General features: G+C 39.9%; 1 protein-coding gene across 1 annotated transcript in view; it reads left to right on the top strand.

Annotated features, from left to right (window-relative positions):
• The window catches only part of LOC128690943 (nucleolar protein 9), a 68,008-nt gene extending 45,748 nt beyond the window's left edge, over positions 1 to 22,260 (top strand). The window contains exons 10-13 of the mRNA XM_053779735.2: positions 8,349 to 8,492; positions 12,336 to 12,503; positions 21,710 to 21,815; positions 22,089 to 22,260. Coding sequence (XP_053635710.2) covers positions 8,349 to 8,492; positions 12,336 to 12,503; positions 21,710 to 21,815; positions 22,089 to 22,213 — 543 coding nt within the window. The 3' untranslated portion in view covers positions 22,214 to 22,260. The remainder of the gene's footprint in view (positions 1 to 8,348; positions 8,493 to 12,335; positions 12,504 to 21,709; positions 21,816 to 22,088) is intronic.
• The last annotated feature ends 2,009 nt before the right edge of the window (positions 22,261 to 24,269 follow it).

Raw genomic sequence — 24,269 nt, 5'->3', positions numbered from 1 at the left:
TCCCAGTTCAGTGGCATTGTTCCCAAGTGTACAAGATGGCCATATTCCACTTCGACTTTCACCAAAGTGATGGGGATTGGGAGCAAAATTGGCAGCTTCCTGCCAATCCCAGGTACAGTCTGCTGGTGGGTACTGGATACTGACAGGAGGTTGTGGTTGTGGAGGTTGGTGTGGTGGGTGGGTGGGGGATGGTGGCCTTTGTTGTAGTTCAGCTGAGTCAGTGGCGTGGGTGGCAGCATGGCCCACTGCTGGTGCCTCACAGCTGGCACCACCACTACCACCAACAGATGCATGCACATTTTCCATCCCAATTGCAACACTATCATCTTCATTTTCACTGTTTCTGTTGTACAGCCACGGGATGTACTCCTTCCCCTTGGAATAGCATATGGCGCACTACCAGATTGCATTTACCGTTGTATATACTGACGTTTCACTGGAGAATATTCTACTACACTCTCGCTACTGGAACTGTTTTCGAGAGCTTGGAGTTTATATTCACTATCACTATCATCACCATTGCTCACATCTGAGTCCTGGATATGGGAAAATACGAGTTTCCTCTTTCGTTCTGGTACAACTGAACATGAACAAGACAGCCCAGCACCAGAGGTGGAAGGTTGAGGGTCATCTGGATTTTCCTCACTATTACCGGTATTATGGCCATTAGTTTTGGTCACAACCTCCTGAAAACCTTGAAAGTCATCTTCAGTGACACTTCCATCTGTATTAGAACTGTCACTGTGGGAGAAATGTGTCCCAGTTCGCTGAGGAGTGAGGTGTTTCTTACCGGGAAGCATGGTGAACAAGGTGTACTAAAATGGCATTCCCACAATGCACCACTGGGTGCCAGAATTTTTCCTAGTGCGCACACTGACCATGCAGACCCATTCTCTCACATCTAGGCCTACCAGCTGTTTCCCGCTTAATTTGAAGCCACTAGAATTTACGCATACTAGTATGTAGGTTGGTAGACAGCAACCACCCAGGGAAGTACTACCGTCCTGCCAGATGACTGTGAAACAAAAACCTGTAACTGTTTTGCATGATGGTAGGATTGCTGGTTTTCTTTTTCTGTCTCATAAACACGCTAGATAACAGGGATATCTTGCTACTCCTACTTACACTTTGGTCACACTTCACAGACACGCACATGCATATATATATATACATACATCTAGGTTTTCTCCTTATTCTAAATAGCTCTTGTTCTTTTTTATTTCTTCTATTGTCCATGGGGAAGTGGAAAAGAATCTTTCCTCCGTAAGCCATGCGTGTCGTATGAGGCGACTAAAATGCCGGGAGCAATGGGGTAGTAACCCCTTCTCCTGTATACATTTACTAAAAAAGAGAAGAAGAAAAACTTTATAAAACTGGGTTGTTTAAATGTGCGTGGATGTAGTGCGGATGACAAGAAACAGATGATTGCTGATGTTATGAATGAAAAGAAGTTGGATGTCCTGGCTCTAAGCGAAACAAAGCTGAAGGGGGTAGGAGAGTTTCAGTGGGGGGAAATAAATGGGATTAAATCTGGAGTATCTGAGAGAGTTAGAGCAAAGGAAGGGGTAGCAGTAATGTTAAATGATCAGTTATGGAAGGAGAAAAGAGAATATGAATGTGTAAATTCGAGAATTATGTGGATTAAAGTAAAGGTTGGATGTGAGAAGTGGGTCATAATAAGCGTGTATGCACCTGGAGAAGAGAGGAATGCAGAGGAGAGAGAGAGATTTTGGGAGATGTTAAGTGAATGTATAGGAGCCTTTGAACCAAGTGAGAGAGTAATTGTGGTAGGGGACCTGAATGCTAAAGTAGGAGAAACTTTTAGAGAGGGTGTGGTAGGTAAGTTTGGGGTGCCAGGTGTAAATGATAATGGGAGCCCTTTGATTGAACTTTGTATAGAAAGGGGTTTAGTTATAGGTAATACATATTTTAAGAAAAAGAGGATAAATAAGTATACACGATATGATGTAGGGCGAAATGACAGTAGTTTGTTGGATTATGTATTGGTAGATAAAAGACTGTTGAGTAGACTTCAGGATGTACATGTTTATCGAGGGGCCACAGATATATCAGATCACTTTCTAGTTGTAGCTACACTGAGAGTAAAAGGTAGATGGGATACAAGGAGAATAGAAGCATCAGGGAAGAGAGAGGTGAAGGTTTATAAACTAAAAGAGGAGGCAGTTAGGGTAAGATATAAACAGCTATTGGAGGATAGATGGGCTAATGAGAGCATAGGCAATGGGGTCGAAGAGGAATGGGGTAGGTTTAAAAATGTAGTGTTAGAGTGTTCAGCAGAAGTTTGTGGTTACAGGAAAGTGGGTGCAGGAGGGAAGAGGAGCGATTGGTGGAATGATGATGTAAAGAGAGTAGTAAGGGAGAAAAAGTTAGCATATGAGAAGTTTTTACAAAGTAGAAGTGATGCAAGGAGGGAAGAGTATATGGAGAAAAAGAGAGAGGTTAAGAGAGTGGTGAAGCAATGTAAAACGAGAGCAAATGAGAGAGTGGGTGAGCTGTTATCAACAAATTTTGTTGAAAATAAGAAAAAGTTTTGGAGTGAGATTAACAAGTTAAGGAAGCCTAGAGAACAAATGGATTTGTCAGTTAAAAATAGGAGAGGAGAGTTATTAAATGGAGAGTTAGAGGTATTGGGAAGATGGAGGGAATATTTTGAGGAATTGTTAAATGTTGATGAAGATAGGGAAGCTGTGATTTCGTGTATAGGGCAAGGAGGAATAACATCTTGTAGGAGTGAGGAAGAGCCAGTTGTGAGTGTGGGGGAAGTTCGTGAGGCAGTAGGTAAAATGAAAGGGGGTAAGGCAGCCGGGATTGATGGGATAAAGATAGAAATGTTAAAAGCAGGTGGGGATATAGTTTTGGAGTGGTTGGTGCAATTATTTAATAAATGTATGGAAGAGGGTAAGGTACCTAGGGATTGGCAGAGAGCATGCATAGTTCCTTTGTATAAAGGCAAAGGGGATAAAAGAGAGTGCAAAAATTATAGGGGGATAAGTCTGTTGAGTGTACCTGGTAAAGTGTATGGTAGAGTTATAATTGAAAGAATTAAGAGTAAGACGGAGAATAGGATAGCAGATGAACAAGGAGGCTTTAGGAAAGGTAGGGGGTGTGTGGACCAGGTGTTTACAGTGAAACATGTAAGTGAACAGTATTTAGATAAGGCTAAAGAGGTCTTTGTGGCATTTATGGATTTGGAAAAGGCGTATGACAGGGTGGATAGGGGGGCAATGTGGCAGATGTTGCAAGTGTATGGTGTAGGAGGTAGGTTACTGAAAGCAGTGAAGAGTTTTTACGAGGATAGTGAGGCTCAAGTTAGAGTATGTAGAAAAGAGGGAAATTTTTTCCCAGTAAAAGTAGGCCTTAGACAAGGATGTGTGATGTCACCGTGGTTGTTTAATATATTTATAGATGGGGTTGTAAGAGAAGTAAATGCGAGGGTCTTGGCAAGAGGCGTGGAGTTAAAAGATAAAGAATCACACACAGGGTGGGAGTTGTCACAGCTGCTCTTTGCTGATGACACTGTGCTCTTGGGAGATTCTGAAGAGAAGCTGCAGAGATTGGTGGATGAATTTGGTAGGGTGTGCAAAAGAAGAAAATTAAAGGTGAATACAGGAAAGAGTAAGGTTATGAGGATAACAAAAAGATTAGGTGATGAAAGATTGAATATCAGATTGGAGGGAGAGAGTATGGAGGAGGTGAACGTATTCAGATATTTGGGAGTGGACGTGTCAGCGGATGGGTCTATGAAAGATGAGGTGAATCATAGAATTGATGAGGGAAAAAGAGTGAGTGGTGCACTAAGGAGTCTGTGGAGACAGAGAACTTTGTCCTTGGAGGCAAAGAGGGGAATGTATGAGAGTATAGTTTTACCAACACTCTTATATGGGTGTGAAGCATGGGTGATGAATGTTGCAGCGAGGAGAAGGCTGGAGGCAGTGGAGATGTCATGTCTGAGGGCAATGTGTGGTGTGAATATAATGCAGAGAATTCGTAGTTTGGAAGTTAGGAGGAGGTGCGGGATTACCAAAACTGTTGTCCAGAGGGCTGAGGAAGGGTTGTTGAGGTGGTTCGGACATGTAGAGAGAATGGAGCGAAACAGAATAACTTCAAGAGTGTATCAGTCTGTAGTGGAAGGAAGGCGGGGTAGGGGTCGGCCTAGGAAGGGTTGGAGGGAGGGGGTAAAGGAGGTTTTGTGTGCGAGGGGCTTGGACTTCCAGCAGGCATGCGTGAGCGTGTTTGATAGGAGTGAATGGAGACAAATGGTTTTTAATACTTGACGTGCTGTTGGAGTGTGAGCAAAGTAACATTTATGAAGGGATTCAGGGAAACCGGCAGGCCGGACTTGAGTCCTGGAGATGGGAAGTACAGTGCCTGCACTCTGAAGGAGGGGTGTTAATGTTGCAGTTTAAAAACTGTAGTGTAAAGCACCCTTCTGGCAAGACAGTGATGGAGTGAATGATGGTGAAAGTTTTTCTTTTTCGGGCCACCCTGCCTTGGTGGGAATCGGCCAGTGTGATAATAAAAAAAAAAAAAAAAAATAGTATGGCACCAACCCTGAAAGGGTTAAATTCATTCATTCCCTAGGCTTTCTCAGCAAAATATGTTGACAGAACCTCACCCACTTTCATTTGCTCTCCTTTTACACTCCCTCACCACTCTTAACCTCTCTTTTTACTCTCTATATATTTCACCCTCCTTATATAACTTATTTTGTTAAAACCTCTCATATTCTAACTTTTTTCTCTTACAACTCCTTATCTCATCATTCCACCAGTTGCTCCTCTTCTCTCCTGCACCATTCTCCTATATCCACCAACTTCTGCACACTCTAGCATTATTAAATCTACTGCATAAGTTTTCAACATCCTCCTCATTAACTATACTCTCACTAGCCCTTCTTTCTCTCAACAGCTTCTTATATCTTACCCTTACTACCTCTTCCTTTAATTTATAACCTTTTACTTCTCTTACTGATACCATTCTCCTTGTACTTTACATAATACTCTCACTGTAGCTACATACAAATCATAATGATCTGATATATCTGTTGCTCCTCTGAAAACATGCACATCCAGAGGTCTACCCAGTAACCTTTTATCCACCAATACATAATCCAACAAACTGCTGTCATTATGCCCTGCTTATCTTGTGCATGTACTTATTTATTCTCTTTCTTAACCCTTTGACTGTTTACGCCGTATATATACGTCTTACGTGCCACTGTTTCTGATGTATTTATACGCATAAATTCTAGTGGCTTCAACTCGAACGGGAAAGGCCTGGTAGGCCTACATGAGAGAGAATGGGTCTCAGTGGTGGGTGTGCACCCTGTGAAAAAAATCTGGGACTCAGCGGTGCATTGTGAGAACGCCATCTTGGTAGTCCATTTTCACCTTGCCTCGCGGTAAGAAGTACCTCACTCCTCGGCGGATTGGAGGTCTTTTGTTCCCAAGTGATAGCTCTAACAGCGATGAAAGTGTCAGTGACAGTGAATTCCAGGGTTTTCAAGTGAGTGTGACCGAAAAAAGTGCCCAGGGTGACGTAATTAGTGATGAAAACCCAGATGACCCACAACCATCCACCTCTGGTGCTGGGCCGACTTGTTCATGTTCACGTTCACGTTCACGTTCACCTGTACCAGGACGTAAGAGGAAACTATTTGGTCGTGTACAAGACCCAGATGTTAGCAGTGAATGTGATAGTGATAGTGATTTCAAGGTTATTGAAAGCAGTTCTAGTTGTGACAGTGAGGATGAATATTCCCCAGTGAAGCGGCAGTATGTACGACGTAGCATGCGGTCTGGTAGTGTTTCATATGCTGTTCCAAGGGGAAGGAGAAACTCTGGGAGCACATCCCGTGGCCCTACACCACGACCTGATAGTGAAGATGACGATATTGTTACGATGGGTATGAATGATGTGAGTGAGGCAGCAGGCAGTGGTGGTGATAGTGATGGTGGCACGACCCATGTGGCACCAGCAGTGGGCCACGCTACTACCCGCGCTGCTGACTCTGCACAACAACAACCAGCCTCGCCCAACTCCCACACTCCCACAACCTACACCACCACAACCTGCACAACCACAACCTGCACAACCACAACCTGCACAACCACAACCTGCACAACCACAACCTGCACAACCACAACCTGCACAACCACAACCACGTTACAATATCCAGAACCCACCAGCAGACCGCATCTGGGATTGGCAGGAGGGTGACAAGTTTGTTCCCAGTCCCCATGACTTTGATGAAACACAAAGTGGAATAACGCCATCATGTCCACTTGGGAACAATGCTAGTGAACTGGAATGCTTTGAGTTATTCTTCGATGAACCCTTGATGGACATCATTGTCAGGGAAACCAACAATGGTTGGTTTATTTGCCATGAACCATGGCAAATAAAATTCTCTCGCCAAGATCACGACTACACCAGTGGAAGGAGACAACTGTGGCAGAGATGTACCTGTTTTTTGCCACAATAATGCTTATGCCACATGTGTATAACCACACTGTCACCACATACTGGGCAACAGAACGCCTGATTTCAGCTCCAGGTTTTAGTGACATTATAGGTGTCAGTTGTTTCTTGATACTGTTACGTATGTTACACTTTTCAGACAAAACCAGGCCTGACAGAAGCGACAGCTTATATAAGATCAGAAATGTGTGTTTATGTACATGAAACAAAAGTGCTGCATGTATTTTTATCCCTTCAGGAAGCTTGTTATTGACGAGTCTTTGATTTTGTTCAAAGGAAGACTCTCATTCAAGCAATATATACCAAGCAAGAGGAAATGCTTTGGTATAAAGTTATTTGTACTGTGTGATTGCAGAAGTGGTCTAGTTTTGGATATCATTGTGTACACTGGCAGTAATACTTTGCGAGATACCATGAAGTTATTGGGTATCTCTGGTGATGTGGTTAGAACAATGATGGAACCATATCTTGGTAAGAGGCATATGTTATTTACTGATAACTGGTACACAAGCCCCTTACTCAGTGATTTTTTGCGAGTGAACTTGACAGATGTGTGTGGCACAGTGCGTGGTAATCGTAAACATATGCCAAGGTTCAACGCTGGCACTCGCAGAGGTGAGGTGCAAGCCTTTGCTGCCAATGACATCATGGCATTTCGGTGGCATGACAAACGTGATGTCACATTGTTGACATCAGTTCACCGAAACGAAATGGCACACAGTGGCAGGCACAACAGAGAGACCAATGAATCCATTCTAAAGCCTGCAGCTGTCATGGACTACAACCTCAATATGCGCTTAGTGGACAAATGTGACATGCAGATTGGGTTTGCTGATTGTGTACGCAAGAGTTATAAGTGGTATATAAAACTTTTTTCCATCTTGTTGATATCTCCATGCTAAATGCTTATAACATATACAAATTGAAGACCAAATAACACCAAAATATGATGAATTTTGTTTGTCAGTAATCAGACAAATAATCGCAAAGTACCAAGGAGCAACACCTGCAATAGACCAGCGCCCACAAAATTACCAGCACACGCCATCTTGTTTGAGGCCTGGTGATCACTACCCCATACAGCTGCCTCCTACTGCTTCCAAGAAAAATGCTCAGAAGAGGTGTTATGTATGTACACATACCACAAAACGCCCACAAACACGCAGAGACACTCGTTTTATGTGTGAGGAGTGTCAAGTGCCACTCTGCATATACCCATGTTTCAAAGAGTTCCACAAGCTGCAGCAGTTCTAGGAACATGTTCAGTGACTGTACATATGTATATATATTATGGAACAATAGTAATAAACATTGTTTTGTATTGTTTGTTTGTGTAAACAAATTTTATACACAAACTAATAGTGATAAAGTTTGTTCAGTTATTGTGTTGTAAACAATGAGTGTATATTTGAACAATGCACCTTACATTGGTCTCACAGGCCACATAAGTTACTTGGAAAAGAAAAATATTGGAAAATACAAGAAACTTTTGAATTAGAGTAAATAAAAGAATACCGGGTGGATGGCAGTCGCAGTTGTTACCGTACGCACCTCACTTTCTGCCAACTTTGCGGCTCTATATCTCGGTAAGTACTGATGGCAAAAAATTTTTTTTAGGCTTAAAACACTCAGGAAAATAATCCTAACATTTTCATAAGAAATTTTTTTGTTTTTCGAATATTTTGCGACATAGAATGACAGTTTCAGAAAGGGGCCTGCGACAGTCAAAGGGTTAAAATACGTTTTATTTCTTTGCCATCAGTTATACAGTAAAGCATTTCTGTTTTGTAGCCGTCTCCATTTTTCAACTTCTATGAAATCTAAGCGATTGCTTAATATATTTTCAGGTAGCAAAGAGTTTGCTTGAGATGAGTGTAGGAGACTTGAAAGGTATGGCGTGTAACCCTCGTGGCTCTCATGTTGTCGATGCCATCGTCTTGAGCACCACTCTAGGATCTAAGACACGAAATGAATTTATGGAGAAGTTTAAGGTAGGTGAATAATAACATTGAATTAATTGACTGTTTTGAGATTTATGGTTGAGTTATGACCTTACTAGCTCTTTCTGGAGGGGTTTCTTCATGATTTTGCCCTCTTTTTAGTTTTTCTGCCACTTTGTTTCTAGATCATATCTAGAGAATACATTTTAGCATAGACCTGAGAAAGCTTTTGTGTTGTCTCTGGTAAGAGGAGGACATTAGATCACATTGAACAGTTATTTTCACAAGAAACTCTCTTGATTTTATTCCTTCAAGAATTAAACTAGTACAGTAATTCTAGCTGGAGACGGAATAGACAGAAATAAAGTTAAAAAAAGAACGTAATTGTTCATTTCTTTGTTTCACTTCCACTTTTATTAATATGTTCATGTAATGTGATGAAATGTCAACTATTTCTGTTGTCAATTATTTCTTTTCTTTCTGGTACTGTATCTTCGGTTATTAACCAGTCCTTACCATACAAATGCGAGTCCAACACACATATAACATGAACATACAAAAAATATCACTGCACATGAGAAAAATATGCATGACAAAATGTAAATACAGTGGTCCCTCAATAATCATCCATAATCCGTTCCTGGAAGTGGGACTATTATCGAAATGGACGATTTTCGAATCAATTTTCCCCATAAGAAATAATGTAAATCCAATTAATTCGTTCCAGACACCCAGAAGTATCAACAACAATTTTTTTTTTACCTAAAAGATAGATTTACATGCACAAAAGAATGAACATTCAACATGACAGTTACCTTTATTGAAGGCTGTTGTTGATGAATGGAAGACAGGGAGGAGGAGAGAGGGAAGAGAGGTTATTTGGAAGGGGAATCCCCCTCCATAAGGACTCTAGGGCACTAATAAAATATATAAATGAACACTGGTAATAGGGGTAGATGATGAGTGGAACGGTCTGCCTAGTAGGGTGATCGAAGATAAAACATTGGGTAGTTTCAAATTTAGGTTGGATAAATACACGAGTGAGAGGGGTTGGATTTGAGTCGGACTTGCACCTGAGCTTATTGCTTGGGTAGCATTTGTTCAGTAAAGTAAAAGGACACAAGTGCAACTAATGTGACAATAAATGTCATATTAGTTGCACTTGTGTCCTTTTACTTTACATAGTGTCGGTAATTCTACCGACTTTGAAGATTGAGACACTTATGCAGCATATGGGAATCTTTATTCAGGAAACGTTTTGCCACACAGTGGCTTCATCAGTCCAATACAAAGAGGAAGGCGTAAGGAGAGGAGGAGTATGAGGTAATCAGTCCCTCAGCCTGGAGTCGATGTGTTCAGTCCATCAATCTTGTAGAATGTACAGCATAGGGCCGTAGACGTGGCTTATATACTGTAGTGAGGTGAGGTGAAGCAGGCGGAGGCGGGGTCATAGTGTTACCATCCACTAGTCGAAGTAGGTCTTCGTCCAAAGGTTGAACAAGTGTTGAAGAATTCTTTGTTCTGTTAGTGGGTTGGATTTGTGAAGGACTGGCCTAGTATGGGCCAACAGGCTTATTGCGGTGTTCCTCCTTTCCAATGTTCTAAAAGCTATGGCTTGGGTAGTTTCAAATTTAGGCTGGATAAATACACGAGTGAAAGGGGTTGGATTTGAGTCGGACTTGCACCTGAGTTTATTGCTTGGGTAGCATTTGTTCTGTTAGTGGGTTGGATTTGTGAAGGACCGGCCTAGTATGGGCCAGCAGGCCTGTTCCAGTGTTCCTACTTTCTTAAGTTCTTATTTAACATCACACTTACCAGTAGGGTGATCGAGGCTAGGACCTTGGGTAGCTTTAAGAAGAGATTGGACAAATATACGAGTTGGAGGAGCTGAGTTTGATTTGTGTCGTTGGGTACGGGAGTAAATTATTGGGTAGCTTTGGGTGGAGGTCATTTTGATAAGGACCTGCCTTGTATGGGCCAGTAGACCTGCAGTGTTCTTCCATTGTTATGTTCTTGTTGGCTGTTTGTTTGTGTGAAGGAGGGATGGCAAGTTTATTGTTGGAAAATATGACACTAATATCAACTCTATGGCTTATTTATCTATCACAATTCAACTAATATGACATAGTAAACAATATTAATAACAAAGAAACATGGAATATTCTCTAGAATGAATAAAATAAGTCATTACGTATGTCACGAGAGGTGTTGTGTTGTTGTTGGGTATATGAGGGCCACTGAGTGTAAGCCGTCCATAATGGTGGGGAAACATCAGCTGAGGCGGTGGTGGTTTTTGTAGCCCTATATAACTCCAACAACATTGGAGGAGTTGGTAGAATCACTGAATCACTAAAGAAGGAACCCTCTACCACCATCACTACTACCTTCTACCACCATCACTACCACCAAAGAAAGCTTCTAGTGCCAGCCCTTTGGTAAAGAATGTGAGAAACATATAATTTATGAAAAAGCTTGTAGAAAAATACAAAGATGGTGGTGGTAGAGTGGAAGCAGTTGTGATAGTGGTTGATGAACATAAGAACATAAGAAAGGAGGATCACTGCAGCAGGCCTGTTGGCCCATGCTCGGCAGGTCCTTTACAATTTATCCCACTAACGAAACATTTTCCCAACCCAGTCCTCAATGCTACCCAAGAAATAAGCTCTGATAACTCTATCCACTCATTTCGGACTTGCAAATGAGTGGATAGAGTTATCAGAGCTTATTTCTTGGGGTGCATTGAGGACTGGGTTGGGAAAATGTTTCGTTAGTGGGATGAATTGTAAAGGACCTGCCGAGCATGGGCCAACAGGCCTGCTGCAGTAATCCTCCTTTCTTATGTTCATCAACCACTATCACAACTGCTTCCACTCTACCACCACCATCTTTGTATTTTTCTACAAGCTTTTTCATAAATTATATGTTTCTCACATTCTTTACCAAAGGGCTGGCACTAGAAGCTTTATTTGGAGCCATGGTAGCTTATTTAGCACTTGCAAGCACTAAAATCAATGGAATATTATGAAATATTTCGTAGGAGCATGTGAGGGGACCGTCACTCACTGGTAAACAATGGCACACTGGCTGGGAAGGAAAGGCCGAGGCGGCTCAGAGCGTGAGTACGCGTCCGGGACGAAGGACTATTAGGACTATTAGCGAGTTACCGGACCGTTTGCGAGCCAATATTTTGACGAAAAAACAGGACTATTTCCGAAATGGACGACTTTCAGGCCGGACGATTGTTGAGGGACCACTGTACATTTAGTGCTAAAAATCGGTTCTCCCTGGGGAAGTGGAGAAGAATCCTTCTTCTGTAAGCCATGTGTGTCATAAGGGGCAACTAAAATGCTCCTTTATCAATTAATAAATGTGAAAAGAAGAAAAGCTTTCATTTCTTCTTTTTTGGGTTGGCCTGCCGCAGTCAGAGATGGCCAGATTGGCTAAAAATAAAAGCTATTAAATCTAGTTATTTACTGATCGACTAAACAAACATTAATTCTGCACATATGCTTTAAATTAACTTACTCAAAATGAAAATGCATTTAGTGAAAATATAGCTTGGATAAACTGTTGAAAATAATTTTTGGTTAAACATCTGCAGTGATTATAACTACAGATCAGCCTTCACAAGTCATTAATCAGTTCTAAAAGGCTAGTATTGTAAGTCAAAACATTTCAAGTTGGGGACATACTGCATTTGCTGTTCTATGCATATAGGGTGATTAACCCTTAAACTGTCCAAACATAGATCCACGTGTTTTTTACCTGCTGTCTTATGGAGAAAATCAAGGTCGGAGCTCTACGTGCAAAAACGTAGATATACGTTTGGACAGTTGAAGGGTTAAAGGATTATTGATATTCCTATGTTAATTAAATGTTTTCATCTTTTCCAAGGGACAATACACATCACTTGCATGTTCCAAGCATGGCTCACGAAGTTTGGAAGCATTCTGGAAAGTGGCCAGCATCAAACTCAAGACAAAGATATGTAATGAACTTGTTGTAGATGAACTGAAATTAAAAGGCAATGCATTTGGTATTATAATTTACAATAATTTCCTGGTAAGTTTTGTTGTTATTATGGTTATTACTACTGCTGTATTATTATTATTATTTATTTTATTATTATTATTTTTTTTTTTTTTCAACAAGTCGGCCGTCTCCCACCGAGGCAGGGTGACTCAAAAAAGAAAGAAAATCCCCAAAAAGAAAATACTTTCATCATCATTCAACACTTTCACCACACTCGCACATTATCACTGTTTTTGCAGAGGTGCTCAGAATATAACAGTCTAGAAGCATACACATATAAAGATACACAACATATCCCTCCAAACAGCCAATATCCCAAACCCCTCCTTTAAAGTGCAGGCATTGTACTTCCCATTTCCAGGACTCAAGTCCGACTATATGAAAATATTATTATTATTATTATTATTTAAAAATTCATATGTTTTCTTAACATTAAATTATAGTATGTGTTCAGAACCTGGTGAAAGTAATGGATTGGGAATATATATTTAAAACTTAGAGAGCCCTGGTGATAGACTAGGGGGATGCTGTCCAGGTAGTGACTTCCTGTAGTAACGTCAGCCCCCAGAGTTAGTAATACAGTGGAACCTCAAATATCGAACTTTCTTCGTTCCAGACGGCTGTTTGAGTGCCGTTACCGAACGAATTTATTCCCATCGGGAATAATGTAAATTAGATTAGTTCATTTCAGACCCTCAAAATTACACTTATAAAAGCACTTGCAAAAATACACTTACATAATTGGTCGAGTTAGGAGCAGTTCGATATTTGAGGTTCCACTGTACTACTAATTATTTCCAAAATGTTCATAGTATTTACAAAATTGGATGACATTAATAATTTGTAAGGTAAGCATCTGGTTGAGCATAACATTTCAGGCAACTTAAAAATAAAACTAGAATCAGTAGGAGAAACACAAGTGAATAAAAATATTGCTGTGTTAATTACAGTACATCACTTGTCTGGAAGATCATAATGGAGAAGAGAACAACAGAATACAAAATTTGACAAGGTTCCCAAGGGTGGTGAAAATCTAGTGAATTTTCTTTTAAGAATATTGAAAGGGAAAGTTTTTCCAAATGGAATAGGAGTTATAAGTAACTGTGTGGAAAGGAGGCATGTAATATATGTAAAGAGAGTAATATGATATTTTTTAAAAAGAATATTATTCTTTTTTTAATAAATCAATAAGTCTGAATTAGAGTAAATGTAAGAGAAGGTAAGCATTTTCCAATTAAAGGGGACCTTAGTCATAGATGTATAATGTTACTGTGTTTATTTAATATGCTTATAAACTGGGTTGCAAAAGAAGTGATTGTTAGTGTTGGGAGAGGTGCAGGCTTTAATTAAAGATATAATGAAGTCTAGTGGTCACAATTGCTTGTTGCTAGTAATGCAATGCTTTTGGGAGTTATCAGTGGATTCTACAAGGGGAATGTATGAAAGTTAATTGATGCTAACACCTTCATATCATTGTCATGTATGGTTTTTAAGTGGTGGAATGAGGAGGTAGGAGGCAGTGGAGATGTGTTGGATATCAGTATGTCTGGTAAATGTTTTGTAGAAAATAAGGAATGAATAAATTAGAAGACAGTATAGTAATATGAAAGGCATAATTCAAGAGAGCAAAAGTGTTATTGAGATGGTTTAGCCATTTAGAAAGAATTAAACAAGGTAGTTTCATCAAGGGGTCTGTATAATTCTTCTGGGGTGGATGGAAGGTGGTGCAAGGGATTTCTAAAAAAGGATGTGAAACAGGGACTTCAGTATTGAGCAGGCATGGTGAGCATGTTAGACAAGGGTGAAGGGAAACAAGTTGTTATCTCTTATCCCAATATCATAACAATATTTATAGTGAATTGGAGTGATTTACGGGTTTAAATATTTATTTATTGCAATATATTTCTTTGCCTTAAAAACTAGCTATTTGACTTATATTACTGACTCTTGGATGTGAACCATGGTTATTAAATATATTACTAAGATGTTAGAAAATAAAATGGTATTGCATGGAGAGATAACATAGGCAAATCAACAGGTATCCAAGAAATAATGAATTTATCACACTGATAAAAAAATGAGAATATGAGTAAGGTAATTGATGGAAAGAATTAAAAGAAAGAATGTAGAGCAGGATAGCAGATGAACAAGGAGGCTTTAGGAAGGATAAGGGGTGTGTAGACTAAGTGTTTACAGTGAAACATATAGGTGAACAGTATTTAGATATAGGTAAAGAGGTTTTTGTGGCATTTATGGATTTGGGAAAGGCATATGATAGGGTGGATGGGGGGAAGTGTGGCAGATGTTGCAAATGTATGGAATAGGAGGTAGGTTACTGAAACCAGTGAAAAGTCTTTACGAGGATAGTGAGGCTTGGGCTAGAGTATGAAGGAGAGAGGGAGATTATTTCCCAATAAAAAAAAAGATGAGTGATGTCACCATGGATGTTCAGTATATTTATAGATGGGGTTGTAAAAGAAGTGAATGCTCAGGTGTTGGCAAGATAAAGAATCAAACACAAAGTGGGAGTTGTTACAGTTGCTCTTTGCTGATGACACTGTGCTTATGGGAGATTCTGAAGAGTAATTGCAGAGGTTGGTAGATGAAATTAGTAGGGTATGTAAAAGAAGGAAGTTAAAAGTGAATATAGGAAAAAGTAAGGCAATGAGGATAACAAAAAATTTAGATAATGAAAGATTGGATATCAGATTGGCACGAGGGAGTATGGAGGAGGTGAATATGTTCAGATAATTGGGAGTGGACATGTCAGCAGATGGGTCTATGAATGATGAGGTGAATCATAGAATTGATGAGGAGAAAAAGGCGAGTGGTGCACTGAGGAGTCTGTGGAGAGAAAGAAGCAAAGAGGGGAGTGTATGAGAGTATAGGTATACCAATGCTCTTATATGGGTGTGAAGCATGGGTGGTGAATGTTGCAACAAGAAGGCTGGAGGCAGTGGAGATGTCATGTCTAAGGGCAGTGTGGTGTGAATATAATGCAGAGAATCCGTAGTTTGGAAATTAGGAGGAGGTGCTGGGTTACCAAAAGTATTATCCAGAGGGCTGAGGAGGGGATGTTGAGGTGGTTAGGATATGTAGAGAGGATGGAACAAAATAGAATGACCTGTAGAGCGTATAAATCTGTAGTGGAGGGAAGGCGGGGTAGGGGTTGGCCTAGGAAAGGTTGGAGTGAGAGGGTAAAGGAGGTTTTGTGTGCAAAGGGCTTGGACTTCTACCCAGCATGCGTGGGCAATTTTGATAGGAGCGAGTGGAGACAAATGGTTTTTAGGATTTGATGTGCTGTTGGAGTGTGAGCAAGGTAACATTAATGAAAGGATTCAGGGAAACTGGCAGGCCAGACTTGAGTCCTGGAGATGGGAAGTACAGCACCCGCACTCCGAAGGAAGGGTGTTAATGTTGTAGTTTTATAACTGTAGTGTAAGTGCACCTCTGGCAAGACAGTGATGGGGTGATTGATGATGAAAGTTTTTCTTTTTCGAGCCACCCTGCCTTGGTGGGAAATGGCTGATGTGTTAATAAAAATAAAATAAAATTGATGGAAAATTAAGAAGTTTACATTTACACAACTGTTAGGAAATTTGTACTGTACAAAGAGGTTTTGGTAACTTAAGAGTGTTCATTGCCAAGCACTGGGTTTATAAAACTAATGATATATTGAAATATCTATTCTTTTTATTTTTATTATATTATCACACTGGCCGATTCCCACCAAGGCTGGGTGGCCCGAAAAAGAAAAACTTTCACCATCATTCACTCCATCACTGTCTTGCCAGAAGGATGCTTTACACTACAGTTTTTAAACTGCAACATTAACACCCCTCCTTCAGAGTGCAGGCACTGTACTTCCCATCTCCAGGACTCAAGTCCGGCCTGCCGGTTTCCCTGAATCCCTTCATAAATGTTACTTTGCTCACACTCCAACAGCACGTCAAGTATTAAAAACCATTTGTCTCCATTCACTCCTATCAAACACACTCATGCATGCCTGCTGGAAATCCAAGCCCCTCGCACACAAAACCTCCTTTACCCCCTCCCTCCAACCTTTCCTAGGCCGACCCCTACCCCGCCTTCCTTCCACTACAGACTGATACACTCTTGAAGTCATTCTGTTTCGCTCCATTCTCTCTACATGTCTGAACCACCTCAACAACCCTTCCTCAGCCCTCTGGACAACAGTTTTGGTAATCCCGCGTCTCCTCCTAACTTCCAAACTACGAATTCTCTGCATTATATTCACACCACACATTGCCCTCAGACATGACATCTCCACTGCCTCCAGCCTTCTCCTCGCTGCAACATTCATCACCCACGCTTCACACCCATATAAGAGCGTTGGTAAAACTATACTCTCATACATTCCCCTCTTTGCCTCCAAGGACAAAGTTCTTTGTCTCCACAGACTCCTAAGTGCACCACTCACTCTTTTTCCCTCATCAATTCTATGATTCACCTCATCTTTCATAGACCCATCCGCTGACACGTCCACTCCCAAATATCTGAATACGTTCACCTCCTCCATACTCTCTCCCTCCAATCTGATATTCAATCTTTCATCACCTAATCTTTTTGTTATCCTCATAACCTTACTCTTTCCTGTATTCACCTTTAATTTTCTTCTTTTGCACACCCTACCAAATTCATCCACCAATCTCTGCAACTTCTCTTCAGAATCTCCCAAGAGCACAGTGTCATCAGCAAAGAGCAGCTGTGACAACTCCCACTTTGTATGTGATTCTTTATCTTTTAACTCCACGCCTCTTGCCAAGACCCTCGCATTTACTTCTCTTACAACCCCATCTATAAATATATTAAACAACCACGGTGACATCACACATCCTTGTCTAAGGCCTACTTTTACTGGGAAAAAATTTCCCTCTTTCCTACATACTCTAACTTGAGCCTCACTATCCTCGTAAAAACTCTTCACTGCTTTCAGTAACCTACCTCCTACACCATACACTTGCAACATATGCCACATTGCCCCCCTATCCACCCTGTCATACGCCTTTTCCAAATCCATAAATGCCACAAAGACCTCTTTAGCCTTATCTAAATACTGTTCACTTATATGTTTCACTGTAAACACTTGGTCTACACACCCCCTACCTTTCCTAAAGCCTCCTTGTTCATCTGCTATCCTATTCTCTGTCTTACTCTTAATTCTTTCAATTATAACTCTACCATACACTTTACCAGGTATACTCAACAGACTTATCCCCCTATAATTTTTGCACTCTCTTTTATCCCCTTTGCCTTTATACAAAGGAACTATGCATGCTCTCTGCCAATCCCTAGGTACCTTACCCTCTTCCATACATTTATTAAATAATTGCACCAACCACTCCAAAACTATATCCCCACCTGCTTTTAACATTTCTATCTTTATCCCATCAGTCCCGGCTGCCTTACCCCCTTTCATTTTACCTACTGCCTCACGAACTTTCCCCACACTCACAACTGGCTCTTCCTCACTCCTACAAGATGTTATTCCTCCTTGCCCTATACACGAAATCACAGCTTCCCTATCTTCATCAACATTTAACAATTCCTCAAAATATTCCCTCCATCTTCCCAATACCTCTAACTCTCCATTTAATAACTCTCCTCTCCTATTTTTAACTGACAAATCCATTTGTTCTCTAGGCTTTCTTAACTTGTTAATCTCACTCCAAAACTTTTTCTTATTTTCAACAAAATTTGTTGATAACATCTCACCCACTCTCTCATTTGCTCTCTTTTTACATTGCTTCACCACTCTCTTAACCTCTCTCTTTTTCTCCATATACTCTTCCCTCCTTGCATCACTTCTACTTTGTAAAAACTTCTCATATGCTAACTTTTTCTTCCTTACTACTCTCTTTACATTATCATTCCACCAATCGCTCCTCTTCCCTCCTGCACCCACTTTCCTGTAACCACAAACTTCTGCTGAACACTCTAACACTACATTTTTAAACCTACCCCATACCTCTTCGACCCCATTGCCTATGCTCTCATTAGCCCATCTATCCTCCAATAGCTGTTTATATCTTACCCTAACTGCCTCCTCTTTTAGTTTATAAACCTTCACCTCTCTCTTCCCTGATGCTTCTATTCTCCTTGTATCCCATCTACCTTTTACTCTCAGTGTAGCTACAACTAGAAAGTGATCTGATATATCTGTGGCCCCTCTATAAACATGTACATCCTGAAGTCTACTCAACAGTCTTTTATCTACCAATACATAATCCAACAAACTACTGTCATTTTGCCCTACATCATATCTTGTATACTTATTTATCCTCTTTTTCTTAAAATATGTATTACCTATAACTAAACCCCTTTTTATACAAAGTTCAATCAAAGGGCTCCCATTATCATTTACACCTGGCACCCCAAACTTACCTACCACACCCTCTCTAAAAGTTTCTCCTACTTTAGCATTCAGGTCCCCTACCACAATTACTCTCTCACTTGGTTCAAAGGCTCCTATACATTCACTTAACATCTCCCAAAATCTCTCTCTCTCTCCTCTGCATTCCTCTCTTCTCCAGGTGCATACACGCTTATTATGACCCACTTCTCGCATCCAACCTTTACTTTAATCCACATAATTCTTGAATTTACACATTCATATTCTCTTTTCTCCTTCCATAACTGATCATTTAACATTACTGCTACCCCTTCCTTTGCTCTAACTCTCTCAGATACTCCAGATTTAATCCCATTTATTTCCCCCCACTGAAACTCTCCTACCCCCTTCAGCTTTGTTTCGCTTAGGGCCAAGACATCCAACTTCTTTTCATTCATAACATCAGCAATCATCTGTTTCTTGTCATCCGCACTACATCCACGCACATTTAAGCATCCCAGTTTTATAAAGTTTTTCTTCTTCTCTTTTTTAGTAAATGTCTACAGGAGAAGGGGTTACTAGCCCATTGCTCCCGGCATTTTAGTCGCCTCATACGACACGCATGGCTTACGGAGGAACGATTCTTTTCCACTTCCCCATGGACAATAGAAGAAATAAAGAAGAACAAGAGCTATTTAGAAAAAGGATAAAAACCTAGATGTATGTATATATATATGCATGTGCGTGTCTGTGAAGTGTGACCAAAGTGTAAGTAGGAGTAGCAAGATATCCCTGTTATCTAGCGTGTTTATGAGACAGAAAAAGAAACCAGCAATCCTACCATCATGCAAAACAGTTACAGGTTTTTGTTTCACAGTCATCTGGCAGGACGGTAGTACTTCCCTGGGTGGTTGCTGTCTACCAACCTACTACCTACAAAATATCTATTCCTTTTGTAAAATATGCTATTATGTACCACTGGACAATGAGTTGACAGCAAAGGTCACAAGCCAATGAAAGACAGGCTCACTTTGTTACTGTGTGATAATGCATGTGGGGACTTGAAATTGAAGCCCTTACTTGTTTATCATTCTAAAAGTCCATGAATTTTTAACCCTTAAACTGTCCAAACATAGATCTACGTTCACTCATGTAGCACTCTGAACGTAGATCTAAGTTCTATTTTACATGCTTTCTCATGTAAAGAAATGTAGATCTATTTTCAGAGCGCTATGTGAGTGAACATAGATCTATGTTTGGACAGTTATGAAAAAGAAATTTGCTGTAATGTGGAGGGACAACACAAAAGCTTGGGGTAACAAGACAATTTTTTATTGAGTGGGTTCATGAGGTCTTTGCTTCCACTGTCAAAAAGTACCTCATTAAAAAACAGTGCCACTCAGGGCCTTTTTACTTATGGATAATGCTCTTGCTCACCATCCAAGCTTGGAAAAAGAGTTGCTGGAGAAGTTCAGTTTTATAATTGTGAAGTTCTTGCCCCTGAACACCACTCCTCTCATCCAGCCTATGGACCAGCAGGTCATTTCTAACTTCAAGAAACTCTTCACCAAAGCATTTTTTGAAGGTGCTTTGAAATCACTTCAGAAACAAATTTAACCCTCAGGGAGTTCCGGAAGGACCATTTTGGTATCCTCACCTGCTTGAGGCTTATAGACAAAGTCAGGGGAAATGTGTCTTCCAGGACCATGCAGTCAGCATGGAAGAAATTGCAGCCTGACTTCATGGCAACCAGGGATTTTGAAGGCTTTGAAGATGAACCTGAGGCAGTAGAGGATATTGTGTCCTTGGGGAAGACCTTGGGCCTAGAGGTGACTGAAGATGATGTGGAGTTGGTGGAGGAGCATAGAACTGAATTCACCACAGAAGAATTTGTAGACCTTTAAAAGTAGCACAACAGATTGCAGTAGAGGAGCTGTCATCAGAGGAAGAGGAGGGAAGGGATGTGTCCATTGCACATGTCAAGGAAATGTGTGCTAAATGGCATGAAGTGCAGGAGTTTGCTGAAGAATACCATGCAGACAAAGCAATGGCCATCTGTCTCTCTAACATGTATAATGACAGTGTAATGTCTCAATTTAGACAAGTGTTAAAATAGAGCCTGAAACAAACCTCACCGGACAAGATTTTAGTGAAACAAAGAACCAGTGAGGCAGAACAAGGTGTTAGTGGTAAAAAGAGACAAAGAATAGAAACAACACCAGGAGGACAGTTACCTGACACATTAATAGAAGGTGGCATTCCTTCCAAGCAGTGGCATACTCCCTCCTCCTCCACCTCCTTCCGGTATGCCATTAGCTCTCCCCTGACAGATAAAAGGCAGTTAGTTTCATTTACTGTATGATATTTCAGTTAGTTTCTTTTAGTATTCATTTTTACAGTTTTATTTAGTAGTTAGGGAGCAAGGGGCTAGTAACCTCTTCTCCTGTATAAATTACTAAATTTAAAAAGGGAAACTTTCGTTTTTCTTTTTGGGCCACCCTGCCTCGGTGGGATACGGCTGGTTTGTTGAAAGAAAGAATTTAGTAGTTAGTACTTTTTAATAAATTATTATATTGTCATTTGCTGTCTGGAAAAGATAAATTCTATTTACATTATTCTTTATGGAAAAAATTGCTTTGGTTGTCGCCCATTTTTGTTGTCGAATCAACTTTTGGAATGAATTAAGTTTGACAGCCGAGGTTCCACTGTATTATAAAAGCAGTTAAAAGTAGGTTAGTAAGTACATTTCAGAGTCATTAGCTGTGTTATGCAGTTGAAAGTAATAACTTCAGATATGTAACATAATGTAATCAGGTAGATTTACATGTATAGTATAGCTAGTGTTTTGATAGAAAGGTCTCTTATATTATCTTTTTCATTCTAGGTGGATATGTTTAAAAGAGGAGACAAATCTGACTGGCAGCAGCTTATAGACAAAGCGGAGAAGAAACGGAAAATGTTTGATGACCTGTTGGTACCAGATGAGGAAAGTGAGTTTGTTTTACGTTCTAATTATTGCTGCAGCAATGGGATTAGCTTAAAATAGGACTCAAAGTGGGCAAAATCTCCATTGCATAAATTGTGCCCAGACAACTAATCTTGTGTCTATGTAATTTTTCTAATTTTTTTTTTTATAAAATTTCATACTTTGTGTCATTACCTTCAGTATAGCCAGGAAATTGCTATATGTAATGTTATCTAAGTGGTATGTTATTGCTATTAAATATAGGACATGTAAAAAGTATACTTTTATTAAATTTCAGGTGAACTTAAGAAAAAGAACAAAAAGAACAAGAAGAAAGATCAGGTGAAAGAAATAAGAGACACCCTTCATGATGATATTTTCTTTGATACTTCGGGGGATACTGCGCTTCTTGTTGATACATAATTGTTCATATTGTAAATAAATTTAATAATAAATATTAATGTATTTTTCTCCTTATTTCATTTATAGTAAATTTTAAGATGCTTACCCTAAACAGCTTAGAGTAATCAAAGTGTTGCATGTGTACAAAATTTGTGTTAGTAGGCTGATAGATAGCATCTATTCCTTCAGTCAAGATGTTGATGGTAAGAAAGAACCCTCCTTTTGGAGTTCTCCTTACTCTTAATTCCTGTAGCCATCCTCAACTCTCTGAGTCTGGAGCCAAATGTGAAGGTTGTGTTATTACCATCAAATACAACATCCTTGATACAACCACTTAATTAAGGAATGATTAAGACATTTATGTTCCACTACATGTTAAGCTCCTTGCAGCAATGGTTGACAGTACAGATGCTGGAGTGCCAGAATTCTGGTATAGATTTAGCATTGCAGATGCAATAGCCACTGTAAAAGCTGCATGGGATAAAATGCTCCAATTAAGAATAAATGCAAGCTAGAGAAAATCATAACCAAGTGTGGTGAATAATTTCCCGGATTTCTCTTAATATAGAGCTAGGTCTAGGAAATTGTGGATCTGGTGAGGAGAGTGCCAGGTGAGGGCTTTGAAGATATGCAAACAGAAGACTTAAATAAACCCTTAAAAGATAATGATGAACAACTGGAGAAGAAATGTTGGATAAATTCAGTTGCTGTATAGTATAAGGAAGGGAGATAGCACAAGATGAGGAGGAATCTAAGCTTTCACACTACATTCTGGAGATTAGCAAGCTGCTGCTCACCACTGAAAAGGATCATGACATATACAAGTATTGCTCCTTGTGGATTTAGCCCTTAAGTTTTGATTGTAATAATAAATATTGCTGCAAAATGAGCTGTGGAGCAAGGGGTGCATTACAAAATATCTGAGCATTTCAGTACAACCATCAGTTACCAGTTGTGCATTAACATCAGTCTAAGAACCACAGTCATCCACCTCAGCCCAAGAGTGACAGCCATCCACCTCGACCCAAGAACCACAGATATCAACTATGGCCCAGTAGTGGTACACCAATCCCCTCCATGACTCAGATCACCAGCATGCACCAGCAACCAGAATTTAAGGTAAGAAAAAGTTTTCATATATCCTTTGTAGTTATATGTACAATCTTTTCATTACAATACACATCACTACATCCAGTTGCACTATAAATTACAAAAAATGCTATTATTATTATGTTAGGAGCATAACATTTTTTCATGTTCTTCAGCTCACTTAACATGATTTCATGTAAGACAGAACTTTACTGTATGTATATTCAGTATACCCTTAACTTTTGTTTATCTATTTGTATAATACTGTAGTTCTTATTCCTGTAATATAGTGGTCCCCTTAAGCTATGATGGCCCTGGGTTACGATAATTTCGAGTTTGATTTACGCATATAAAAGAATTTAATTTTGAGTTGCATTGTAAATTTTGAGATATGATACACATACCCAATATAACTCCTCTGCTTCGTGCTTTGGACCAAAAAGTGATTGCAAGTTTCAAGGAGACTTGCATCAAGATGATGTCTGCCAGGTGCATTTCAGAGACTTAAGGAGACAGTCATCAGCCTCAAGTTTAACATCTTCGACTGTGATGCTCATAGTGAATTTCTGGAATGAAGTTTCCATTCAATGCAGCCTGGAAGAACCTGTGGCCTACAGTCGCCTATGACATTGTGAACTTGAGGCTGAGGATGTGAACAGATGTTCTACTTGGTGAAGCAGTGAAGCTGGAGGTTGATGAAGAGGATATGGAAGAGTTAATTCATGACCATAGACAGGAGTAGACAACAGAGGAGCTCCAGAAATTAGGGTAGATGGATGAGAAGGACAGTTAATAATCATAATAATAATAATAATAAATTTATTTTTACATAATACATGGTTGTACAGAGGAATATAGTAGTTGGGTGTACATGCCAAAAGCCCCTTTGTATGCAGAGGAAGATGGAAGGAAGAAGGATGATGACCATAGGATAACAGCTACAGAAATTAAGTTGTTTACTATTTGGGAAGGTGCTGAAAGAATCATA

Source organism: Cherax quadricarinatus, chromosome 24 (genome assembly GCF_038502225.1).
Source record: "Cherax quadricarinatus isolate ZL_2023a chromosome 24, ASM3850222v1, whole genome shotgun sequence".
Classification (NCBI taxonomy): Eukaryota; Metazoa; Arthropoda; class Malacostraca; order Decapoda; family Parastacidae; genus Cherax; species Cherax quadricarinatus.
This window is presented reverse-complemented; position numbering and strand designations above follow the sequence as displayed.